This window comes from Gymnoscopelus braueri (assembly GCF_963280865.1).
Source record: "Gymnoscopelus braueri genome assembly, chromosome: 12".
Taxonomy (NCBI): domain Eukaryota; kingdom Metazoa; phylum Chordata; class Actinopteri; order Myctophiformes; family Myctophidae; genus Gymnoscopelus; species Gymnoscopelus braueri.
In genome coordinates this window covers 33,151,740-33,177,902 of record NC_137614.1, presented here as the reverse complement: position 1 = coordinate 33,177,902, position 26,163 = coordinate 33,151,740, and the positions used below count along the sequence as shown (strand labels likewise).

At 41.1% G+C, this 26,163-nt stretch overlaps 1 protein-coding gene across 1 annotated transcript in view; it reads right to left on the bottom strand.

Annotated features, from left to right (window-relative positions):
* ano11 (anoctamin 11) overlaps positions 1-15,817 on the bottom strand; it is a gene marked incomplete at both ends in the record, with an annotated part of 35,986 nt that extends 20,169 nt beyond the window's left edge. Inside the window, 11 exons of the mRNA XM_080443923.1 lie at positions 1,003-1,099; positions 6,614-6,704; positions 7,371-7,536; positions 7,693-7,803; positions 7,992-8,049; positions 8,181-8,317; positions 8,436-8,543; positions 8,752-8,960; positions 9,690-9,822; positions 11,026-11,193; positions 15,680-15,817. Coding sequence (XP_080300049.1) covers positions 1,003-1,099; positions 6,614-6,704; positions 7,371-7,536; positions 7,693-7,803; positions 7,992-8,049; positions 8,181-8,317; positions 8,436-8,543; positions 8,752-8,960; positions 9,690-9,822; positions 11,026-11,193; positions 15,680-15,817 — 1,416 coding nt within the window. The remainder of the gene's footprint in view (positions 1-1,002; positions 1,100-6,613; positions 6,705-7,370; positions 7,537-7,692; positions 7,804-7,991; positions 8,050-8,180; positions 8,318-8,435; positions 8,544-8,751; positions 8,961-9,689; positions 9,823-11,025; positions 11,194-15,679) is intronic.
* Between the last annotated feature and the right edge of the window lie 10,346 nt (positions 15,818-26,163).

Genomic DNA, 26,163 nt, shown 5'->3' with positions numbered 1-26,163 from the left:
TTTTTGGGGTGCAGTACCCATGCTTCATTTCTACAAGAGATCTACAGTATATAAGAATGTATAATTAAAAGCGAACACACTTCAAAGAGGCTGTGGTATTCTGTTTGTTCTCTTAAACACTTTCAACCTGGCATCTCTGTTTTGAGCATGTCATTATAGGCTAAAATCTTCATAAATAAATACAAATGTTCAAAAAGCAAAAGATAGCAGATCTACAAGCTCACAACACTTTGCTATGCAATGCATTGTTTTTTCCACTATTCGTCGTACGATTAAAGGGTAAGACCACTTTGGTAGAGGTTTGGGTTGTGTAGTTACCTTGCCATGATGTAACTCCAAAGGTGGGCAAGAAATCTAAAATAATTGCTCCATTGATTAGAAATTGATAATTCAAAATATGCTCCTCATTGACTTACATTGTACGGTAAAATAGCTCTCAAAGTCACTATTTTAGCACATAAATGAACCCAAACATAGCTGATTCAGACAATATAGAGCATCACCAAACCCAGTACTGTTTTTCTTTTAAATAAAAATGTCAACTTCCTGTTGATTTTACTATTTGAAGATCTGGATCCGAGTTACATCATGGCAAGGTAACTACACAACCCAAACCTCTACCAAAGTAGCCTCGATCTCCAGGCTTTTATTGTTTAGTGTTGCTAAAAAATAAAAGCCTGGCCCAGCGTGTCGGTGTACTCGGTATGAGGAAGTGTTTCACTTCCCAACCAACCAGAGTGCAGTGGGCGTCGCTCGTAATGTTGTGTTAACGGGGCGGGGGTTGACGGACAGATCGGTGAACCAATGGGATCAGCCGCAAACTCTCGCCGGCTCTTTACACCCGCCCCTCTATACACGAAATCAGGAGCGTTGGGGCAGTCTACTACCAAAGTGGTCTTGCCCTTTAAGTATATAGGGCTTAAGTGTTTAACAAGGTTGCCAGCAGAAAATGATCCCTACTAAAACGGGGAACGGTTGTTGAATAAACCCTGGATGTAGTACCTTGGCCATGGGGCAGATGTCTGACATGTTCCACGACTGGCACGTGTTACACAGAGGACACATCAGGTAGCTGTCTCCACTGTCACAGATCTCCTTACTGCAGACATGTACGGTATATACAAACACAGTAGGGGTGCAACAGTTAATCAAACTAATCAATTTAATCGATTATGAAGAATGATGGATAATCAACAATTTAATAAAATAACTGATTAATAATCGATCCGTATTTTGTCATTATAGGCAACAAGAGTACAAAGTACAAAACATTTATTAAAATAGCAGATCTACAAGCTCACAATGCATTGCTATGCCTAGTGCAAAAAAAGGTAAGAAATGATGTGGTTAATCTATAAAGACTTAAAGATTATATATTAAAAACCATGCATCTCGATGATTTGATTAATCGAAAAAGTTCAATCAATATAATAATAGCTAAAAAAACAATCGATAGTTGCAGCCTGACAGACAGGTACAGTATACAAACACAGCAACACATACAGCATGGGGGAAAGAAATTACATGTTTCCGACTTTTCCACAGAAAGGGAATAGGAAATCTGAATCACCTCTGCTTCTCACAAGCACAATGAAATGGTAAACAGGACTGCGTCACTAAATTCTGACCAGCGAGAGGCTTGATGCTGTAAATACACTATAGGGCTGTTTGTTAGGATACAAAATCAATTTCTTCTGTTATCTGTTGTTCAACCTTGATCCCAGTAAAAGCACAGTGATTGTGTGGATGATTACTGAACGATTTTTGCCTCAGGGCAATTGCTGTAGGAGCAGTTAGAAATATTTTGTATAGAAGAATGGCTGGTTTCAACTGTGAATGCACACCAGCTGGTATAGATATAAGATACAGCACTCAAATATATCAGACACTGAGAGACCTCCAGACTCTATGTGAATAATGGAAAGATCATTATCCACTAATTGCCTTGGTGCAGTTCATTATTACCAATACAGCTCTCCCTGCTCGTGTCCAGTGATCCATAGCCCTAATCTACACAACAGATGAACATTCAGACAAATGTCCCTGTACGTTAAGACAATTGCTTTAGCTTCCCCAACATTATTGTCTCATCGTAAACTCTCTTGTATTTCTCATTTGCTACTTATTCGAAGGCACTATAAATATAGTGGGGAGTGAGAACAGAAAACACTAAGACCCTCTGAGGAGGAAGTCATGGTCAATGGCTGCCATGGAAACAGACGGGTGAAATAAGGACCTTTGACGAGGCATTATTACAGCTCGCTGTCACCCAGAGATTCACTTCAAAGGGAAACAATCCAGCACTGCAGTGTCGGTAGAAGTGAGCCCACTGAGGTGATGCATTATTTATATTATAACCTGACCACAGGCGTACACATACCCCATGTGGTTTGCACAATTAGTGTGTTGATTTTAATCTGTGCCTTGCTGGAAAGCCGGGAGGCGGAAATTGTGTTTTTGGCCTTTTTGGCATGTGTGTGTGTGTGTGTGTGCGTGCGTGTGTGCGTGTGTGCGTGCGTGCGTGCGTGTGTGCGTGCGTGCGTGCGTGCGCGAGTGTGTGTGTCTGTGTGTGTCTCTGTCTGTTTGTCTGTCTGTCTGCGCGCAAACAATCTCGGGAACCGCTGGACTGATCAGTGTCAAACTTTACATGCTTGCTGCAGTATGTGAACAAAAACACTCCACCCCAATTTTGTCCAATCACTATCAATAGCAGGCCGCTGTACGCTTTGGCCTATGAATGGAACTGGATCATGATGCAACTCCCCATAATATAGGCAACTTAATAGTAGGAAATAAGCCCCTGCCACACATTTTGGAAGCTAAGAACCACCACCATATATATCATGAAAGCAACATCCAATCAACCCCAAATTGAAATTGCATGTTGAGGGACCTCTATAGAGCATACCTCCAAAAGTACTATCACTTGCAAAGTTACGCCATATGTTGTAGGGCTGTGAATCTTCTGCTATCGCACGATTCAATTCCATTTCGATTCTTGAGGTCACGATTAGATTAAAAACTATTTTTTTAAATCAAAATGATTCTCGATTCCGATTATTGAGGTCACGATTCGATTAAAAAAAATTATTCTCAATAAAAAAAAAATCCCAATCAGTTTAATCCAAATTATTTCAGTCATATTGTTTTCATTTGGACTTTAACAACCAAGTGTAGCCTAGTTATTTCCAACAGCTCAAACAAAGAAATATATAATACCAGAGAGGGTTGTGTAAAAATTCTTGGCTTTGATGGAATCTTAAATTAGGTGTAGTTCCATTTGATGCAGAAACACAACATAATTGCTTTGATGCAAGTAACATTAACAAGTGTCAACGAGCGTCAGCACTGACAGACAGTGACACACACCTCAGCTGAGCTGAACTGAAAGTGACTGGAGTTAGTTTAAAAAGAGCCCTTGAATATGACTGAAGACATGATAATGTTTACTGTGATTAATAATCACATAATCACAGTAAAACTGTGCTTAACTTAATTCCGTGCTTAACTTAATACTGTGCTTAATTTAATTCAAAAGGGAATACCCACAGGAGCTTTTTACATAATCTCAATAGCATTTCACTGTATCAACAATATTACAGTGTAACACTGTAATATTGTTGATACAGTGAAACGCTATTAGACTTTTGTTGTTTTAAAGATTTTTTATGGGAGTTGGAGAAAAGCAGGACTCTGAAGCATCTGAGGACCCATTCCATCCTAGTCTCGCATACCCGGACGATCAAATATCTTCGCCTATTTCCAATTGATTGGAGATCATCATCTGCTGATCCGACTTACTGCTCGGCGCATCACTCCCTTGAGTCCTCGACTCCTCGGCGATGCACACGCCAGGTATGAAGTCGGTCGGGCGGTTCTCGAGATACGCTGGTGACACACTCACCGGCATGAGATAGTTAAAATGGCCATCAGCTTGTAGATTGGCTATTTTCGCTACTTTTGCGCATCACTGTCGTGCGATGAAGTATAACACAGGATTTAAGTGGTTCAATCACTATACAAATGATTTCACTATGAGGAAGCATGGTCGATGGCTGATGGAACCATAATCACATTAGTAGCAGGCAATTTGTAGCTGCAAATGGATGGACATTAGATTGGTTGATGAAAAGATATGACGGTATTTTTGGGCTGTCATTGGTTTTGGGGCCTATATAAACACTTGGATTTGAATGGAAAGCCAAACATCTACCACTGATCCAAGGGGAATCCCTTCATACATTATTAGATGTCTGGCTTCAGGCAGGGCCACTCTGCTACAACTACATCGATGGCCTAGCAACTACAAGGGTCTAATAACAGCGTGGCTTCTCCGTGGATTTCTGACATCATGTTGATGATGTCATATGGATGACAGCAGTCTTGCCGAAATATTGAGGGACGACAGGACAAATTGTGAAAAATCTTCACAAAGACGGAAATATTCACAGCATGTCGAAAACATTCAGCAATTTATTACGTTGCAACATACCTTCTACCTAGGGGCAGCGTGCACAAGACATTTGCACTGATCGTTCCAGGGGTTTGTGAGACTAGCCGCAGATACACAGACAGACACACAGACCCATAGAAGCCACACGGTAAAAAGAGCCGATTTCTACCGGCTACCACGATCTTGTAATATAATGAATTATGCTCATTGCTGAAGTACACACCAGTTTGGGAAAAACATTACTCTAAATTAGAAACAAGCCCGCAACATTGGAAACAAGCCCGCAAGGACTTTCATGAACGTCCTGTTAAAAGGAATTATCCTAAAGGTGCAATTTGGGGAAATTGCAAGTGTAGTTGCACCGACGCGAGTCGTGGGTTGTGGCCGCCGGACCTTTAGGAATACGTTGGGAGGAATATCGTTGGAAGCCTTGCGACGTGCGATTCAAATTTGATGCTGATCGGATCCTGCGTTCATAATATATGGCGTTTAGTTTTTTAAGAAATAGGCTCCTCCCACATGTTCTGCAAGGCAATTACATTGTCACGTCACTCCTGAGATCACTTGTATTTCATTTTGAAAGGATTTATCCCCCAAAAAAATCATGTTTTTGCATCAAACGGTCACAACAATCATTTGTGGCGCCCCCTATGGGTAAAAATGGAAATGCTTTTGGTGATTTGTCGAGTACATGACCCTCGACATGTAAACCAAATTTGGGGTTGATTGCATGTTTCGTTCATGATTGTTTGTATTTTTAGTCAAATAGGCCCCTCCCTCTAACTTTGAGAGCATATTACGGACAAACGGTATATGGACTATGAAAACTCTGCCTAAATATGTTTACCACATAGGTCCAGAGATCATGTGTACACTGTACCATTTTTTGTAAGATTTGGACAAAATCATTGGGAGGAGGAGCACAAAGTGTGTTTTGAAGAAAATTCTAAATGGCGGAAAATCTATACAGACGCAAATGGGCATGGCCTACATGGGAAGTTGCGTCATGATCCAAGGAATCCAGGGGGAAAAAAAATATTCTACAACCTACGGTTCTAGGCCAAAACGTAAAGTGGGCTGTTATAGCGTCACCATGAGGCCAACTGATGTAATAATCTTTTCATATGTAGGCCACCGGACTCTGAACCTCCCCTCCAAGTGTTGTAACTGTAGCCCTTATGGTTTCCATCGAGCAAAATACTTGAATGGGAGTTTTTGCATTTTCCCATTCAAGTCAATGGTAAAAATGTATTCACTGATCACAAATTAATATAAATTAAACTATACAACAAATCTCTTAGCAAAATGGAAGCACACGATTCCCGGTGAAGCCGGTCAATTTGACATAATGTCTTCTGTGTGTCCCGCAAACTGTGGGAGGAGTAGCGCGTAAAAATGTGGGTTTCTATAGAAAGGTAGAATAAAGAAAGTCGCCCAAGTGCTATAGTGTGTTACCCTTTCGGGAAACCACACTATGAGGCGAGTATAAAAAAGCAATACATGTTTTCAAAGCAAGAAATGTTGCAAAACTAATGTTCATCTTTATGTCTGAAAGAATGACATTAGCCAAGCTTCATCAACCAGACTTCATCAGCCAGACCCTATGAGTATGTAGTAAAAGCACATTTGCCATGGATATCATACAGTAATGATGTGTCTGTGTACCATCTGCAATTTGATTGATTGGGTATATTTTTAAACTGTGTATAAACTCAGAGTGTACAAATGGATACATTTAACACAGTGTGTATTAATATGTTATCAATATTGTTTTAGCTGTCACACATTGGCTACACAGTAAAATTCCCAGTGTTAAATGTATCCATTTGTACACTCTGAGTTAAGTTAGCACTAGATTTGAATGTGTACCAATCTCTGCACGATTCATCCTTTAAAAACAGCTGACACAATCAATTATCTAGAATCTGTCCGATGAAACAAAGTTCCTAGCTTTCATTCAATTAACCGACCCATTCATTTTCTCTGTCTTCTGCACAGACGCACACTGCACAAACCCTCTATATCTCTTCTTTTTCAAACAATCTTAGTTTCTCTCCAAGTCCTGTGTTTTAATGCTTTAAAACATTTTAATATCATTACTACCATGCCCATTGAAAAATAATACGCATGAGACAAAAAATTCAGGAGTTTTGGACTCACGCAGGAGTGTTGCTTCCCATGGACATGACTCCTGACACGAACACGAAGGTTCCCACCGCTGCAGCGGGCAGCAGCCATGCTGTGTAGAAACCTGCAGACAAACAGAAATAAATGTCTGTTACACCCTGGAGGAGCGAGGGTCCATTTCACTGCTCGATGCTGCTACTACATGGAGCAATAGTGGCATCATGTCTCATTGGGACACATCACTCATCTTGAAAAAGACTTCAAAACTATTTATAAATACCAATCAGTCAGTATAACTGCAAATAAAAAATGTGGGGCTTTTTGTTTTGGGACAATTCTTTCATTTTTCTTTTTCTCCCAATTTAATTGTTATGCCAATTCCTGATTCCTCGTGTATTCTAGTGTCTTGTCACTGATACCTCCTAAAGTTGGTCCTGAGGAGAACACAGACAACCATATGTCTCTTCCGATACATGGGTGGTGGGCAGGAACCCGAGCGCCAAGATTTTTGGCATTTTAAGAATATATACAGTACGAGTTCACCATTCACAGAAAAACAAGCTCACAAGGGATTTGATGCATCACAAAAACAGCTTTTTAAGACCTCTGAAACAACATGCAAGAGTTAAATGTATTAATGTAATAACTGTAAAATAAAATGTTAAGAAGTGGGCCTGTGAATAGCATGACAATCCACCATATGTATGCAATCTTAAAATGCATGGAAACATGAACGATGATAATACTGAATTAAAGATCTAATCTTTGGACATAAGGATTCATGTTTTACCTAGCCAGGCAAAATAAAGTGCAATCTTCTCTCCAAAGTACTCTCTGATGTGGTCCAGCGGCTGGTACTTGTACCATTTGGACCAGCGGGCCCAGTAGTGGAACAGAACCTGCCTCTTATTCAGCTCGTCAGGACGGACCTCATACTTTGGAAGCTCAAAGGGACCCTGACGAACAGGACAGGCACACAGTCAAATCCTCAGCATAAATTTAACTCTGAGAGTGTACAAAATTGCACAATCGCAGAGTGACTGTGCACACGTGCACAAGAGAGATGAGGACTACAGTGACACTATGAAGTGATACGTGTGCAATGATCTGACCTCATGCAGAGGGAAAGCGGCGGTGTACGCCCCCTCGTTAAGCAGCCTCGCCACGCCCACCTCAGCTCGCTTTCTTTTGCCATACTGCGTCCGAGAAAGAATCTCATACACCTGGAATGGAGAGGGTTTAGGGTCACTTGATGCCACGTACAGAATTCATAAAAAATGTCATTGTGCTTAATTGACATGACAACAGGAAGTCAACTTATCAGAAGCCATACTACACAACAGAATCCTTAGTGGCAATTTTAACTCTGAGATCCCTTATGGGTCAGGATTTCGCAGTGTACTGTACTTACAATCCGGTGCCTCTGAGTATTTGTGAAATATGTTTCCTGGTTGTTTGAACCGAGGAACCTGCAAGGAGAAGTCCATCAGGATATGCCAGGCATGAACGATTCTGCCAATTTTTTTTCTATGTACAAGTACAGCAATATAAAGTATATGGCAGGGCCTATGACACTTATGAAAGTGGATCAGACTATTACTTTTCCATCTTTGACTTGCGAAAGGCACACGTGTAGTAGTCCAGTGGTCTGTTTGGCACATACTCTGCCATGATGTTTGGTATGTATAGTTTCTTAAGAACCCGATCAGAAGTGTTGAAGTCTGGGTTGGGCTGCGCCTGTGTGGCAAACATCATTTCCCATCATTCACTGAATGTGTTAAAAACAACTCATCATTAGGATTACAGCAGTGACATCCAGGCCAGCTTCCTCTCAACAAGAAATATTATCGCCCACCTGCAGCGGTGCCCTTAGGCTGAGGTCCTCCGCGTAATACACTAGCACTTCCCAGGGGGCGCTGACTTTCAGGAAATGAATAGTTTTCTTCTCATTGGATGTTTCCTCCTAATGGGATGAGTTAAGAGAGGGAACACAAAGTAAAAGCTGTTATGCCCAATTTATAATAGCAGATCTACAAGATCACAATGCTTTGCCTCACGATGCTTTGTGAGCTTGAAGATCGATCGGCTATTTCCGGCACGGACTACATCTGTTGTAGTGATTATTAATTAATAAGGCTGTTGGAAGCTCTTTTACATGTGACCTACTGTACCTTCTCCATTAGCAAGCCGACACTCTGCAGATTCTGGACAAACCTGTCCCTCCACTCTCCCAGCTGGGCCTTCCTCCTCTCAGATCTGCTCGTCTCCACGGCTCCCGCCGTCTCCCCCTCCTCTCTGGCAGGATCGGTCCGCTCCCTCTCCCTCCCCTTGGAGCGACGTTTCTTTTTCCGGGATCGCACCTCCCACACCAGCACAAAGTCTGGATATGATTTTGATTGATTGAAATTTTTATTAGGCAAAAGAATGTAAAACAACACAGTTACATTTATAATGCTTTTGTCTAAAAGGTCCGGCCAAAAAAGTCCTTGCGGGCTTGTTTCCGTTGGGGTCCTTGAATTAATTTCATAGACATATATAGTAGCAACCAAACAGTTCAAAAATCAACATAAGAATACAGAGGAAAAAATATATACCAATATGTACAAAAAAGGCATGAGAAAATAAAAAATCACACCCTGTGTGAAGTGGGCGGTGTCTTGCTAGCTAATCACAATACTGAATGGAGTCAACCAATCATGTACAAAAGATAAATACATTTATTGAAACACTCTTTATGATGGACGAAACCATAACTTGAAAAAAACCAATATTTGGTTTTTTTCAAGTTATGGTTGCTTATATAGGGCTATGCACATGTGTCATGTGACACTGGCAAATCACAGTCCTGAATAGACTGTGATTGGCCAATCACAGCGCAGGATAATTCTACTAATTTCCTGGGCCCAGATCACAGCGCAGGAGAATGTACATTTTTCCAAATCTCACTTATAGGGGCGGTTTCACCGCCCAAAAATTATATACAAAAAAAGCATTAGAAAATAAAAATTGATTGGCAGCAGAGGCCAGTGGTTAGACTCAGGTCAGATTTGTGATTATCAGTCAGGGTATTCTCTGTGGTTTGTCACAGCCAATGACGCATGACACCTACCTATTTTGGTGCGTCCATCTCTGAAGTAGTTTCCCTGGAGAGCGGCTGGTTGGTCGCTCTTTGTATCAAACTGAAGGTAGATGGGGTCGACATCGTCGTCATCCGCATTTTCATCACCAGCTGCAGCTGAGAGCTGAAAACGAGCCCATACAATTAAATTATACAGTACTCTAATGCGCTGGGTACTTTATTCAGTGAGCAAACAATAACAGGACGAAAGCACAATAAATAAATAAAAGCACTCGATTTTCTATGGGTCTCTACAGGTTTATCTTATCTTTTACCATTAAACAGCATCATAACGGGCTCCACTTTGCAATATTGATCTTTAGATGCACTCTCTATAAAACATATTAAAGTAAGAAAAAGAAAATGCTAGGAACAAGCTTTTTTTTATGATGTACTGCTCACCAATCTCCTGACCTAGACCTAGATCATGGTGAAATCCATATAGAAATGCGAGACGTTTCAAACCACAAGCTCATACATAGAGCAGTGGATGTCAGATCTGGGGTAAAAAGCAATTCAAGATTTACTGCATCGTCTTGGAGAGGTCGGCGAGGCGTGAAGGAAATGAGACGAGTGTGGTGGGGGGTGGGGCTTGGGGGTTACAGTTGGGCTGCATGGTTATGGCTAATGTGATAATCCTAATTATATTGTTTGTGATGTTTGTTGTTGATTTTTATGGAAGTTTAATTTTTTTAAATCATGTTCTTAATGCTTCTATTGCTCATCGTGGTTATCGGTGACATTTCTTTGACCAAATGGTATATAATAGCCAGTGTGATTTTTATGGTGCCTCTGTGAGCCTGGGGAGATGGGTTAGTGTTCTGTTGGTGGGGAGGCGAGGGCAAGGTTTAACAGCTGACCAAATAAGGTGTTTGAATAAATTGCCAGAGTTCATTATGTAACTGTGTGAAACATAAAATAAATGTTTTTGAATATTCCGAATTAATTGTGCAGCCCTGGGTTACACTACAGTATGAAATCTGTGCACGCAAAAGTACAAGTGCATACCGATTTACAATTAGGAAAATATTCAGATTGGCATTAGGGTTAGGATTAGACATTTAGAGTTTAGGTTTAGAGGTTGGGATTGGAGTTATGCCTGATTTACACGTGGTTGTGTGCCGGTGTTGTGCACCGAAAATAGCTCACAATAGCTCATAATGACTCACAACGCATCACGTTGCGAGCTTGTAAATCAGCTATTTTGGGAGCTAGTCTAAAGTAGGTTAAAATGTTTATGTACGTGTGTGTGTGTGTGTGTGTGTGTTTGTGCGTGTGTATGTTGCATAGAGAAGGTGGGGGGGGAGGGGGGTAAAACAGAGCTCACATATCTCGGTGGGATGAAGACCCCATTCCCCAGACTCCCGTAGCTGTCGCTGCCTTGGGCTTCGCCCGCGTAGTCGAGATCCAGCAGCACCTTTCTGTCTCCCATCAGCAGCTCTGAGCCTGTGAGAGTGATGACAATGATGACGATGATGGTGAGAAGGATGAAGTTCTAGCCGTTGGGTCTCACAGGTGTGTCTGACATGGGACCCGCATGACATGTGGAGTTTGCACCCACTGTAAAATCCTGAGTGTTAATTAAACTCTGAGAGTGTACACACTCTCTGAGTTATAAACGGTTAAACTGAAACTGAGGATTTCACCGTACAGACGCTCAGTGCACATCGCATGCTGTAGATGTTTTATGCACATATTCTGATCACAGGTTCAGGATGCTAATGTGACCCTGTCAAGTGTTTTGACGAAAATGATGAACATGCTCTGAAAATGGAGAAGAGTGGAATGGCTGATACTGTACCTCTTCTGCAAGGGAGAGGAGCCTGGAAAAAAAACACGGACGGAAGCGAGAGCGGGTGGTTCAGATATGGAGCAATCTCTACCTCCCTTCTCCTCAGCTCTCTCTGTATCCTTCTATCTCTTCTGCTCCACGGGGAGAATAGCGGAGCGCTGTGGATTGCCGTACTGCTCAGAAAATAGGCGCAGTTAGTGGGTCGCTCCTTTTCAGCACAGGGGAATCCGCGTCAGCGCATGCAGTACGCATCCATCGCACCATAAATAATACATTTATGCATACAGGATCAGGGGCAAAGCAGGGGTGTGAATCCTCACTAACATTCTTATTGAATGAATTAGGTAGGGGGAAATCGTATTCCCTCATCCACACAGGCTGATTCACACATGTAAATTGAATTAAATGGACACCTTTAAATAATTAATGCTATTACAAGAAAAACCCCACCCCTCACTGCCTTTTATTGCCTGAAATAGCACAGGCAAATTAAAGCCATTGCATTGACGAATAGCTCTCTTTGCAGAGCAAGGGCACATAATAGGTTTTGAGTTCAGAGACATTGGAAATCATTTTACAGCATGTGGTCCTCTGAATTTGAATGGCCAATTTTCAATTTGTTACTACTACTAGGCCTATACACTGAGGAAGGCTGTCTTGAAACGTGTTCATATTTATGCTGCCCAATTAAATAAAAGGTGCCTAAAGGACATTTCTGTGAGTGCTGGTGAATCTTCTGGACTCTTCTTTACATTTCACCCTGCACTTTACTGTGCAACCGGTAAAATAAATTACTTGAGTCCTCTCCCAAACAGTGTGTAGACTCGAGGCACGCTGGTGTGCCGTGACGCAAGTCCAGGTGTGCCTTGGGATTTTGTGAGAACCACACATTATTATTGCAATATATACAATTACACAAAAAGCTAAAATAGCAGAACTACAAGCTCACAACATGTTGCACAGCATGTGCCAGGAAAATGAATACAGGTGTGCCTTGAGATTTTGACTTGCCCATTGGTGTGCCACTGGAGGTGGGGCTCTAAGGATGCCAATGTTGGCCCCTCCGTCCGTCCGTCCGTCCGTCCGTCCGTCCGTCCGTCCGTCCGTCCGTCAACCACTTTGGTCCCAAAAGTAGTTGGCTGGATTGCTATGTAATTTTCAGTGCAATTTCATAATCCTCAGAAGTTGATCCAGTATTTAAATTTGTGACCCAGGGGCCTTTCCTCTAGCCCCACCATTATACCAAATGTTTCCACTTCCACTTGATTGACTCCATGGACAGTGGCTGAGTACCAGGATGCCTATGCCTAGCCCTGGCTTTGAGGTAGAAAGAGTAATTCTTACTGTCTCTTGCTGAAAATAGCAAGTGACAGCTGATTGTACGATGACGTAAACATCAGGCTAAGAGTTTAGCGAACCACGCCACAAAACGCTTTCCTTCTTTTCCAATTAGCATTCAGACCCCCTGTGGATTGGTTCTCTCTCAGTCAGAGTAGTGGCCCATGGCTTTTCCATCTGTCTTTCCCCCTTGAATTTGAAAATCCCATTTAAAAGGCTTCTTGGTTGGGTGACACAAACTCTCTTGCTGGATTCAGAGCTATTCCTTCTCCTGTAAGGCCTTTGCATTCTGTTTCATCAGTTCCTCTTCTTCCAAAAATCTCTGCTTTCCTCAATTCGTCTATTTCAGTGGTTCCAGTTTTGCCTTATTTCCAGTGTTGGACTTTCAATATGTTATATTATTAAATTAAATTAAAAGTAATGAAGTAGGTTACGTAATTATTGTGCTACTTTCGCAAAGCACCCTCAAATGAAGCACAAAAGGACCAGCAATAACATTAAGCCTTGTTTTGTAGGACATAACTGTTTTCTTTGCACTATATTTACTTGACCATGCCATTTCCTCCAATCATGCACTTTGTAAGTCGCTCTGGATAAGAACCTCCACTAAATGCCTAAAATGTAAATTATAAATTGAAGAGAAATTAGATTGTTAGCAGCCTAAATTTCAATATCATGATGAAACACAAACAACTCACAGCAAAGCTGCAGCACCCTCTAGTGGTGCAAGGTAAATAGTTTGAAAAATCTAAAAAGTCTAAATAGCACATAGTAGGCTTCACAAACTTGTTATTTGTGCATGAATTCACTAGAAGCATCAAAAACTATAAATAGTTTCTGAAAGGAATGTGTTACTTGATACACTGTACTGTAGTAATTGTAATATTACATGATTTGTAATATTACAAATTATTTTGTTACTCATGAACGTAATGTATTACTTTTCTGACACTTCATTAAGTTTTTACTCTGTCCAACTGCATTATCAGCAGAAATCCATCCATCTGGTTTGATTTGTGTTTTTCAGCTTTTGTCTCTTTTTCTCTGCACTGCTATTTGTGTTCCAACTACACTGTGAGACTGTATCATCCACCAATTTGACATTTGCCCTCCACTCTCCTGGGCTGTTTCCCAGATGACTTAACTCTGTCTCAGCAGATTTCACCATGTCTTCCTTGTACCGTTGCACTGATTTTTCACAGGGTTTCTGATGCCAGCAATTCTGCTCCTCTCTCCTCTTCTTGTGTTGCTAGCTGTCCTGTATCTTTTATTTCCGTTGGTTTCTTTAGTTTTTCTCCATCACTTTTCTTCTTCCATCCCATATCTGATGGAAAATGTATACTCTGTTATCAGTGAACGACAAGTTTGTAAGACTAAGTATAATTAATTAGCATTAGATCTTCAAATTGACTCATCAGGGATGGGGTATTTTTCTGCCTCTGGAAGGTCTTTTATAACGTTTATAATTATCTTGCTTTGTGAACCACAAATAAAACCACTTACTCATGTAACTGTATATATCTGTCTTCGATCCCTGAAGTGATCAGTCTTCCTGGTAAACCCATGACACATTCTAATCACACTAAAGCCATTCATAAAACAATATCCTACAATATTGCAGTGACGACAGTGACTGCAATGTAAATAATACCCCAGAAAATTAACTGTTTCACACACAAACAAGACTTATTTAGGCTGCTATTTCCTATTAGCTATTTAATAGCTGTTTTGATTAGCTATTTCATATTTGATTTGAAATGTGATTTGATTTGAAATGTTCTAATAAAGCAATATTAACACAAATAAGATAACTAAATGAAAGAAACACCACAAAAAACCTGTAAATAAAAAATGCATTTTCTAAAAGGCCTGAGAAGAAGCATAACTTAGTTTTAAGAGCTTGAAGGATTTTCTGCTTGCAATCATCTGAAAACTTTCTGTCAGGTCTGCTCAGTTTGTTTTAGGACTACAGACTGTAGCACTCTAGCTAGCACACTAGCTAAACCGGATTCAGCTATGGAGACTATTGTTACTAAACATTATGGTCCATTTAAAACCAACATATTGAATGCAGATGGGAAAAAATACAGTACCTGTATGTGTGGAGATGCAGATGATGCAGTCTATGAGAAACTGTCCTCAAAGCTGTTGATTGACTCTCTCACCCTCTGTCTTCTGCTGCATGCCTACACAGAAGTACTGTCATATATCCATCTATGGAGCACAGACAATTCTTTATAGTTATGCGATATTGTGATATTATGGCAGATACAGTAGAAATAGCTGTTTGTAAAGAGGAACTGAATGGACTCGTGGGGTCTGGAGGCCCCCAGGGGTCCTTGAGGGATCCCCAGCTAAATAATTGATAGTTAATTTCATTATTACATTATGTACAAGACTAGAAAACAGTGCTCCTTGGAGCGCAGGTCTCCGCCAGGTCAGGTTGCCTACCCAGGGTCTGCAAACTTTGGAATTCAGTCATGGCCAATCGAAATGGAACATAAAAATCTGATTGAACCTACTGATACTGATTGATCTTGAACAGAAAGTTTCACAACGATCAGTCCAACTGTCCCAGGGATTAGCTGTTCACAGACGGTTGGACACACATATGGACACACACAGACACAGAGGCGGACAGACAGGAGCAAAAACATACAGTAGTCTCCGGCCTTTGGCTGTCCAGTCTGGCAGAGACAAAAATGGTCAAAAATACTCAAGTCAAACATGTTTTAAAATAGTGAAAATAGCAGACGTACAAGCTCACAACGTGTTGCAATGCGAAGTGTTGTGAGCTTGTAGATCGACTAGTTATACAGGACTTAAGTGGTTACGAAATTCCTGAGTGTACCTTTAAGGCAGCCAGAACGAAAAAGGCCAGCTCAGCCAGACTGAGAGGTAGCAGGAAAAGCCTCCTCCACACACTGCCCAGGGACAGCAGTGGCAGCCAGCACATGCTGGGACCCAGCCGGCTGAAGTACATGTCCATTACGGGCTCGCACAGCAGCCTGCCCAGACAGTAGCAGCCCAGGACATACAGTAGGGGTTAGCCCTGATGCCCAGCGCCTGGAAGAACACCAGGTTGGGCTGTGCCAGGAGAGATTTCATCCACCACCAGGCTGATGATGGCCGCCAACTCGGGGAGGTGCATGCTGGTGCTCCAGGAACTCTGTCGACGTGAGCAGCGTGGGCTTGTGGTGTATCGAGCTGCATATCCACTTGGTGAACGCCCATATGGCTTTCATCACCACGCTGGCTAGGCTAGGAGGAGGTAGTTGGTGACCTGCAACTTGACGTAGTGGAACAGGGCAGGGTTTTATTTTGAGGAAGCAGGGGAGTCCCAGCAGGATGCCCAGCCACAGGTGGAACAAGCTCTGACTGGCTTTCTCCATGGCACTAGACGAGACTAAGACGAAGCTCCGCACCATGGCCATGAGCCTTCTGCTCAGCTGCTCCTCGGCTGTGGAATGCCCTCCCTGAGCACCACGGTCTGTTGATGCTTTTAAAAGGCGACTAAAACCTTTCTTTTTAACAAGGCATTTACCTTGATGGACTGACTGATGTGTTTTTAAACTTTAAACTTTTTCTTAGTTGTGTATGTATCCGTCACCTCCCAGCACGCGGACATCCCCATGCACACGGCCACCAGCAGGGTGACGATGGAAAAATGTAACCAATGCACCAACGTGAACAAGTCAACAACCTCCTCCTTGGGCCTGATCCCCGGCCTCAACTCCTCTTCCTCGCAAGCCATGGTTAACTGGGACCAGGAGAAGGCTATAGCAATCCTCTACAGTAATTCACTATAGCCACCTTCTCCAGAGGCTGTAGGAGAGAGATGAGAGATTTGGTAGTGCCAGTTAGGTTGAGCTGTACCGAGGAGCATGCCTCCTGATGGCTGTGCAAAAATCAACCCCTGTGAGATCATTTAAAAAAAAGAAATGTAATATTACTGAAATGTGTTTTTTTTTTAAGTTTAAAGCTGCAATCCGTAACTTTATGTTCTACACTATTTGACAACCAGTAGGTGTCTATACCTACTATTAGACCAGGGTCTTAAATGTCTCAGTGGATAGGGAGAGACCACCTCCAACCCCTGCAGATGTGCTAGTCATATTGTTTTACAAACTCTACCATACAGATTGGTCAAATACATTCTGGATTGCAGATTTAATCCATCTTCAGAGAACTTGAACATCAAATTACAAAGGTAGCTTTGTGAGCTTTCTCATTGAGCAGGCTGGTATTAAAGGAAAATAATGGCTGGAACAAATGTCACTTTCATTGGCATTAAAGTTCACCCAAAGCCAGCGCTGCTGTCAGTGAAGCAATATCAAATCCCCCAAATTATTGATACATTTTGATGAACAATATCAGAACGTCAGTATCAGGAGGATATTGAAGAAAATCAAATTTTACTTATATCCCTCGACAACCGAGTCAAAACATAGCCCCAGTGTGTGCCTCTCATGTAATCATCATTTCGATCATTTTCTTTTGCACTGATGGAAACAGGGTATTTGATTTGCCAAAATATAACACACAATATATTGATCTCCTCACATTTGAACAGTGAGATTTTGGTTGAAAATCTGCAGTTTTCCTTTAACGGTGCATCCGGCTTTGTAGGGCGTCTGTGCAAACACAATTGGCCTGTGTTCGGAGGAGGGAAGCGGGTCGGGGAGGGTGATATTGATCATTGCACGTACTCCTACGGGCTGGGGTGGCACCTGTCAGCGGGGAGTGTTGGGTGGGAGGAGTAGGACGAAGGCTCTATGTCCTTCCGGAGGGGGCTCCTCACTGGCAGGTGAGTTAGTAGGATACAACAGCAGTGAGTCAGTGACAGAACACAGAAGTCTGTGTGGGGAGGAATCAATTGGCATAACGACTACATTGGGGAGAAAAAGGGGGTAAAAGAGATTGCCTACTCTAAATTATTATTATTTTCAAAAGAAGAAAAAAAAGACAAAACATGGAGTGGCATCGCTTAAAAGGTAGGGTAAGTGATTTGCTTTTGTTAAAATAAGTGTTAAATAGCTCTATGTTCTGATAGTACTCATTGGTATTAGAGTGTTTGTTAAGTAAAAGGAGTCTCCCATGTCTCTCCAGCTCTTTATTAAACAGAAAATGCATTTTCAGTACTCTCCTAATTGCCTTAAATGTTGTCACCTACCTGAGAATGTACTATATTCTGTTTACTAAAGAGCTGGAGAGACCCCTGTGACCGAACAAACGCTCTGTAGCAATGATTACTATCAGAACATAGTACTTTAACCTTTAAACAAAACAAAAAATATATAACAAAAAAATATCACTTACCCTACCTTCAATGGACGACTTCCCCCATTTTCAACCTATCTTCATATAATAATTAGTCGTCCATTAAGGAAGCTATAACAAAACAAAGGAAATAGCATAGGGACATAAATATAATGCTAAGAACTTTCAGGTGATACTTGATAGCTGTACCTGTCAAGTGGCACTTCTAACACAGGCTAACAATAACTAGCCTATATCTACTATCATGTTTCATTACACTTCACATTTGAGCAGTGGTGGAAAAAGTACACATTTCTTACTTAAGTATGATCAATACTGCAATATAGAAGTTTACAGGGATAAAGTGGTTAATGCATGTTTTGTAATAATAATAAAAATCTACAAAGTAACTAGTTACTAAAGTTTTCAAATAATAGTGGAATAAAAAGTAAACATTTTCCTTTGAGATGAAGTACAAGTACAAGTACTGAAAATTGAAAATAATCCAGTAAAATTTTGCAAAGATTCCTCAAATGTGAACATAAGTACAGTATTTGAGTACATGTACTCAGTTACTTTCCACCACTGATTTTGAGTTGAGTGAGTGGGCTTCAAAACACATAGGCATACCTGCCCTTGCCATGATGTCCTTTTGCCTCTGATGTCCAAAGTCGCTTTTGTCATGAATAAATAAAATGTAAGACAACATCCGTGGCCTTATCAAGAAGAACATTTGACAAATAATTATACATTTCTTTATAAATAAAATGAAGTTGGCTCTGCCATCAGTAAAGTTTCACTTCCACCTTCACCTAATGTGGTGACGTAACGTGCCCTCCGATTCCGAACTAATGACCCAATGGTTTTCAGCCGCTGAGAGACAGACGATGAGATTAGAGGTGTATGGTCTACAGCGTTTACGTGGTGAGTTCTGAGTTTAATCTGCGTGATTCTTGATATCAATCGACGGCCCTCGTTCATAATTAGTACTTTTACACTTTAACTGTGAGCAAATTAAACAAACGTGAAACAATTTGTGAGGTTGGTTGTGTTAGCTTAAGAGTACTGTTTCTACGGTCTACCTCTACCCATAATCTAGCCCTGAAACATGACTGTCATACCATGACAGTCATGGTGCCGAGTCCCCCTGGTCTAAAGTTGTGTTCGATTTTTTCACATTGCCATCTCTCACATAAACATAAACGTTCAGATTTCAAATATAAAGTGCTTACCACCGAGCCACGGATGTTACAAGGCGATGCGGACCGCGATGAGTACCCGTATCTCCCGTATTATTAGTGTGGTTGCCCGAATGGGCAACCAGACTATTGTTTTACAGAAACTTTATTCTTTCGCTGTTTCTAGATAAACAATATTTCAAACCACTACTCCTCCCACAGTTTAATTTTCCCAATTTTGTGCCATATGTCAAAATGACCGGCCTCACCGGGAATCGTGCGCTTGTATAAGGCTAAGAGATTGGTTGCATAGTTTTATTGATATTGATTTATTAGTGCATTAAATGTCCCCATCCACTTTAATGGAAAAGTGAAAAAACTCAAATTCAAGTATTTTTTGCTCTGAAACCGTAAGAGCTATAGTTACCAGATTTGGTGGGGAGGTTCATGATTTAGTCCGAATTTTTTTTTTTTTTAAACATTACACCAGTCGGCCTCATGGTGGCGCTATAACAGCCCACTTCACGTTTTGGCCTATAACTCTTGAACCGTAGGTCCTAGAATAAAAATCATTTTTCCCCTAGATTCCTTGGGTCATGACGCAACTCCCCATATAGGCCACGCCCATTTGCGTCAGGATAGATTTTCCGCCATTTTGAATTATCTTCAAAACACACTTTTAGCTCCTCCTCCCACATATTTTCTCCAAATTTCACAAAAATCAGTACACATTATCTCTGGACCCATGCGATAATCTGGAGTGAAACAGAATTTTGATAGTCCATACCGTTCGTCCGTAAATGGCTTCCAAAGTTAGCGGAAGGGGCCCGTTTTACAAAAAAGGCCACAAATCACTAACGAAACGTCCAGTCAATCCCAAATTTGAGTCACATGTTGAGGGTGGTTTACTCAACGAATCCCCAAAAGTATTTCCACTTTGACCCATAGGGGGCGCCACAAATGCACAAAACGTAACCGTTTGATGCAAAAATATGATTTTTGGGGGGATCAATCCTCTCAAAATGAAATAAAAGTGATATCAGGAGTGACGTGACAATATGATTGGCCCGTTACATTTGTGGGAGGGGCCTATTTCCTAAAATCAAAACGGCATGTATCACGAAGGCAGGATCCGATCGACACCCGATTCGAATGGCACGTCACGCGGCCTCCGACGGTATTCCTCCCAGCGTATTCCCCGAGTCCCGGCGGCAGCGACCCGCGACTCGCGTCGGCGCAACCACACTTTGCAATTGCCCTGAATTGCGACGCGTCTAGTTCAAATTGTTTTTGTTTTGTAATGTATCAGAGTGCAATACACCTCCCAACCATTAGTGTCGCATGGTTGAAAGTATCGGAGACAATTTGGAGAAAATGGCCGGCGATGGGATTAAAATGCTTTTTATTGAACAATACGGGAGATACGGGTACTCATCGCGGTCCGCATCGCCTTGTAACATCCGTGGCTCGGTGGTAAGCACTTTATATTTGAAATCTGAACGTTTGTTTATGTGAGAGATGGCAATGTGAAAAAATCGAACACAACTTTAGACCAGGGGGACTCGGCACCATGACGCTTGTATACAAGCGTCATGTGAACCATGGCTACCCCTAATCTATGTGAATAAGTTAACATGGCTCCTAGCTGTTGTAGGCTTACATATGGATATCTAAGACTAAAACTTACTTTACACATTTACATTCCGCAGTCTGAACTCCTGATTCACCTGGCACAAAAAACAGACCTGGACATCACTGTCTGCCACAGTGAGTATAATTCTACAGTTGATGTTGGTATGTGCTAAAATATTGTTTCCTCGTGCCCCTTTCTAACTTTGTGCACCTGGTCACAATTGGCCCTTAAAAGATACTGTTTCCACTTGCAGCTTAAAAATGCTAAACATGTCAAGTCTGGTGACGCGAGGTTAAGCTGAAATGGAGTATCTGCAAGCTCACAACATGGTACATTGTGATGCGGGCCTGTAGATGAGATTTTTTTTACTGGCATGTCTTAATAAGGCCACCAGGTAAGTTGGTTCATTTAACATGGAAGGAGTATGCATTGCAAACTATACATGGGCGCACCAGGCACCACTCCACTGATTTGAAATGGTTTGAACTTCTACCAAATTTACAGTGACAATTTCACATTTTACTGAGTTCAGCTGTACAAATTAAAACATATAATAAAATAACAAGAGTGTTTGGTGGAGGCAGATAAGTAGTTGACTTGGTTACAGGGTGATATGTTTATTATTCTCTTGATCGATAAAACATTGCAAAATATGTGAAAATAGCCGATCTACAAGCTATCTGTGAAACCGATTCAAACTCAATTCAATGCCCCAACTCCTACATTCCAAGTGCTTATCAGGCTGGGGGGGTCCCCAGTTCAAATATGATTATTTTGGGGGGGGGGGGGGTTCACGGCCTGAAAAAGTTTAGAACCACTGCTCTAGTGTGGCGTAGCTAATTTATTAGCAGGCGAGAGGTGTTGCACATCAAAATATGAAAATCAATCAAAATTGTGTTTTGTGTTTGAGTGAATTTTGAAAATGAACGGAGCTTACCCAGACCTAGTGGTACAGGTCAGACACTGTACCACGCATTTGGCGTTAGCCATACAACAGAAAACGTGTTTATGACCAGGGAAGAAATTTAAATGATACTGTACTTGAATCCTTTTACGCTGCGGCTGCAACTTCAAGTTATGTTGACCCATGTATTTAATCCAAGTAGTCTGCTTAATGTATTAACTCCTCAGTCAACAGTTGGTAGTGGTCCACTGATTATTAAAGTTTTGTATTTTGAATAGTTATATTAAATCCTCTTTTTAACAACTCTCTATTAGAACGACTACTTGTAGTACTACTGCTACTAATATTATTACTCATATTATGTTATTGCTGTTGTTTCCTCTGATAGTTCTCCTGCTGTAACGTTGAAAAACACCTGTGACTCAGCCTCATGTAAAATTCCAGTGGAGGAAGTGCTACGGGCAGACACAATGGCTTCCAATTCGACTCAGGAGGAAGAGGAGCTCAGCTGTCCTGTGTGTCATGAGATCTTCAAACATCCAGTTATCCTGTCATGTAGCCACAGCTTCTGCAAAGGCTGTCTACAGGAATGGTGGACAGGAAAACCAACAAAGGAATGTCCTGTTTGTAGCATATGCTCCAAGGAAGAACCTATTACCAATTTGGTGTTGAAGAACCTGTGTGAGAGACAACCAAGGTCGGACGTTCTCTGCGTTCCACATGGCCAGAAACTCAGACTCTTCTGCTTGAAAGACAAAGTTCCTGCGTGTCTTGTGTGTCGGGATTCAAAAAAACACAACAACCACAGGTTTAGACCCATTGATGAGGCCACACTAGATCTCAAAGTGGAACTCCAGAAATTACTGAATCCCTTACAGGAGAAAATGAAGGTCCTTGATAGAGTTGAAGCAGACTCATATAAAAGAGAAAAACACATTAAGGTCCAGGCCCAGCACATAGAGAAGCAGGTGAAGGAGCAGTTTAAGAAGCTTCACCATTTTCTGCAAGAGGAAGAGGATTCCAGGCTCTTTGCAATGAGGAAGGAAGAGGCACAGAAGAGTCAGGTGATGAAGGACCATATTGAGTGGCTGAGCAGAAATAATTTGAGGCTTTCGGCTACAATCAAAGCTGCCGAGGACCAATTGAAAGTCAACAATGACATTTCATTCCTGCAGAACTACAAGGCCACAGTGGAAAATATCCAGCTCACAGACGAGCTGCCGGACCCACGGCCAGTCTCAGGAGCACTGATGGATGTGGCCAAACACCTGGGCAACCTGACCTTCAGAGTCTGGGACAAGATGAAGAAGATTGTCTCTTACACTCCTGTTATTCTGGACCCAAACACTGCCCATGATAAACTCAACCTGTCTGAAGACCTGACCTGTGTGAAACTTGGTTTACCACAGCAGCTTCCTGACAACCCAGAGAGGTGCCATTATAGCTATGTCCAAGGTTCTGAGGGCTTTAACTCAGGGACTTGCAGCTGGGATGTCGAGGTTGGTGACCATACAGACTGGACACTCGGTGTGTCAGAACAGAGATACCCGAGAACGCTCCAGGGTAGATTCTGGTTTATAGAGTTTACCGATGGTAAATACAAAGCAAGCTCATCAGGACTCGGAGCAGAGTCCATTAATCTCAAAGTAAACCAGAAGGCCCGGAGGATCTGGGTCCAGCTAGACTGCCGCAAAGGAAAGCTGTCCTTCTCTGATCTTGATTCATATACACACCTACACACCTTCAGGATCTATTTCTATGATAGACTCTTTCCAATATTTGGGACCTACATGTCCCTCCCTCTGAAAGTGTTACCAAGGAAGGTCTGCGTCACTCAGGAAGACAACACTTAGATGCCAAGACAACAACACAGCATTTGTAGCTAAAACATGCTAATTGTTGCTAGTATTAATGACAATCTGCACGTTATAGCTAGGAGTGCCATGACATGGCTCATCAGCAAACGTGTTGATAGTTTGACTGTAAACTGATCACTGCATTGATAGCTTTAAAATTGATTAATTTAACGTTTAATTCTCAGAGAGCACATTGAGGGAATGAGCCCATATTGGTTAAGTTGGTGCCGCAATAACAAAAAAAGAGTATAGTGTAAAAACATTTACCAAAAGCATTTTGTCTCAAATTTAAATAACCAGTGGGTAGAACATAGTAAGTTTGCTAAGAAAAGCTTTTGAGGGGCAAAACATTGAACCACTTAAGCCCTATTCAAGATTTTTCAAAAATCTACAAGCTCTCAACTTATTACACCGGTATGCGTTGTGAGCTTGTAAATCTACTATTTTTGAGAAATAATGAAAAATGTAGAAACTGTAAATGTTCTCCTATAATGACATGCCCAAAACAGGGATGCCAGGTTGAAACTGGTTAAAGGGCAAGACCACTTTGGTAGAGGTTTGGGTTGTGTAGTTACCTTGCCATGATGTAACTCCAAAGGTGGACAATAAATCAAAAATAATTGCTCCATTGATTAGAAATTGATAATTCAAAATATGCTCCTCATTGACTTACATTGTACAGTAAAACAGCTCTCAAAATCACTCTTTTAGCATGTAAACAAACGTAAACAAAGTTGATTCAGACAATATAGAACATCACCAAACCCAGTACTGTTTGTTTTTTTAATAAAAATGTTAACTTCCTGTTGATTTTGCTATTTTTATTAAGAAGAAAACCCGGAATGGATCCGGATCCGGATCTTCAAATAGTTTAATCAGCAGGAAGTTAACATTTTTATAAAAATAAAAAAACAGTACTGGGTTTGTTGATGTTCTATACTGTCTGAATCAGATTTGTTCGTGTTCGTTTATGTGCTTAAAGAGTGACTTTGAGAGCTGTTTTACGGTACAATGTAAGTCAATGAGGAGCAAATTTAGAATTATCAATTTCTAATCAATGGAGCAATTATTTTTGATTTCTTGTCCACCTTTGGAGTTACATCATGGCAAGGTAACTACACAACCGAAACCTCTACCAAAGTGGTTTTGCCCTTTAAATGCACTTTTGTCACTCAAAATGGGGACCCTGAAAAACGGCCTTGAGTGTGTGTGTGTAATATGGCAGTTCAAAGAGAAGTGAGGGAGGTGTGTGTAGGAGCTCTACATCTCATCTAGTTGGTGAGCTACTGTACATTTCAGAGAGATGGCCACCAGCAGGACACAAATTTGTGTTCCATTGTTGTTTCATCCAAGTAATACTGTAGTTGTGCATTATGGTATACAACATACCCACTAGTGACAGAGAGTCATTGAGTGATGTTGGCTGCGTGTCTATAAATGACCTAAACAGAGTCAAGAACCGAGAGGAAAGTTGATACCTCTATATTCTTTGTTCCATTTGTTAAACAGACAGGTATTATATGTACTATGTTACATAGCTACAGTATGTATCACACCGACACTCAGATTTCCAAAATTGACAAGCCACATACTGTATATTGCATTGTATTTCCAAATGTGCTAGTACTGTATTTCACTTACTGTAAAGAAAAAGGTATTATGGAAAGTCAGTTTATATAACATTGAGGAAATGTCTAAGAAACATACCTGTTACTGAATATATTATTTAATTATTGCATGTCTGTAGTTTTGGTGACAATTTAGATGTCATATGAATAGAATGCAGCACTTAACTTTGCATTGAAATTGGGCTGACTAGCTAAAATCTTTGTTAAGTTACTTTGATGGCTATATTAAAAGCGTGGACTTGGGACTTTTTGAATAATTTGAACAGTAGCTGTACAGTATCTGTGTATACTGGGAAAGGTGATATGGGATAGTGAGATTATTTTTCATTTTAGACAATTACACAAAAGTATATATTTTGCCAAACTGTTCATGCTTGTTTATTTCTCAGGATAGGCAGCCAAAGTATGCTTGGGGTCAGTGACAGCCATATCAGTTAGTCTAGAGTGCAGCCATCAGAATGACCACTGTGTTAACGCCATGTTTAGTAAATGCTTGGGGCAGAGGTTTGGGTTGGGACGGTCCCAGGGACATGCCCTACTACAGTACCAATGTTAAGGGACCATTTAATTTGATACATGTTGTCTTCAATTTAATTTTAGGCCCCACAAAGGTTAATTCTTTATTTGTTTAGGTTCTGCTTAATCATTAACCAGTGTAATCATTATAATGCTGTATTATGTTTATCGCATGTCTCAGCTTGCATCAAAGCTTAATCTTTGTTATGTGTTTTGATGTTTCAAACCATGTTTGAAAATTTGTTTTGGGCAGCTGCAGTATTTTTTTGCTATTTCAATTCAAATTTGTGTACATACTGGGAGCTTGTTCTTTATTTCTTATATAAAGCTGAAGGTGTAATGTTGGTAAATATGTTCAATT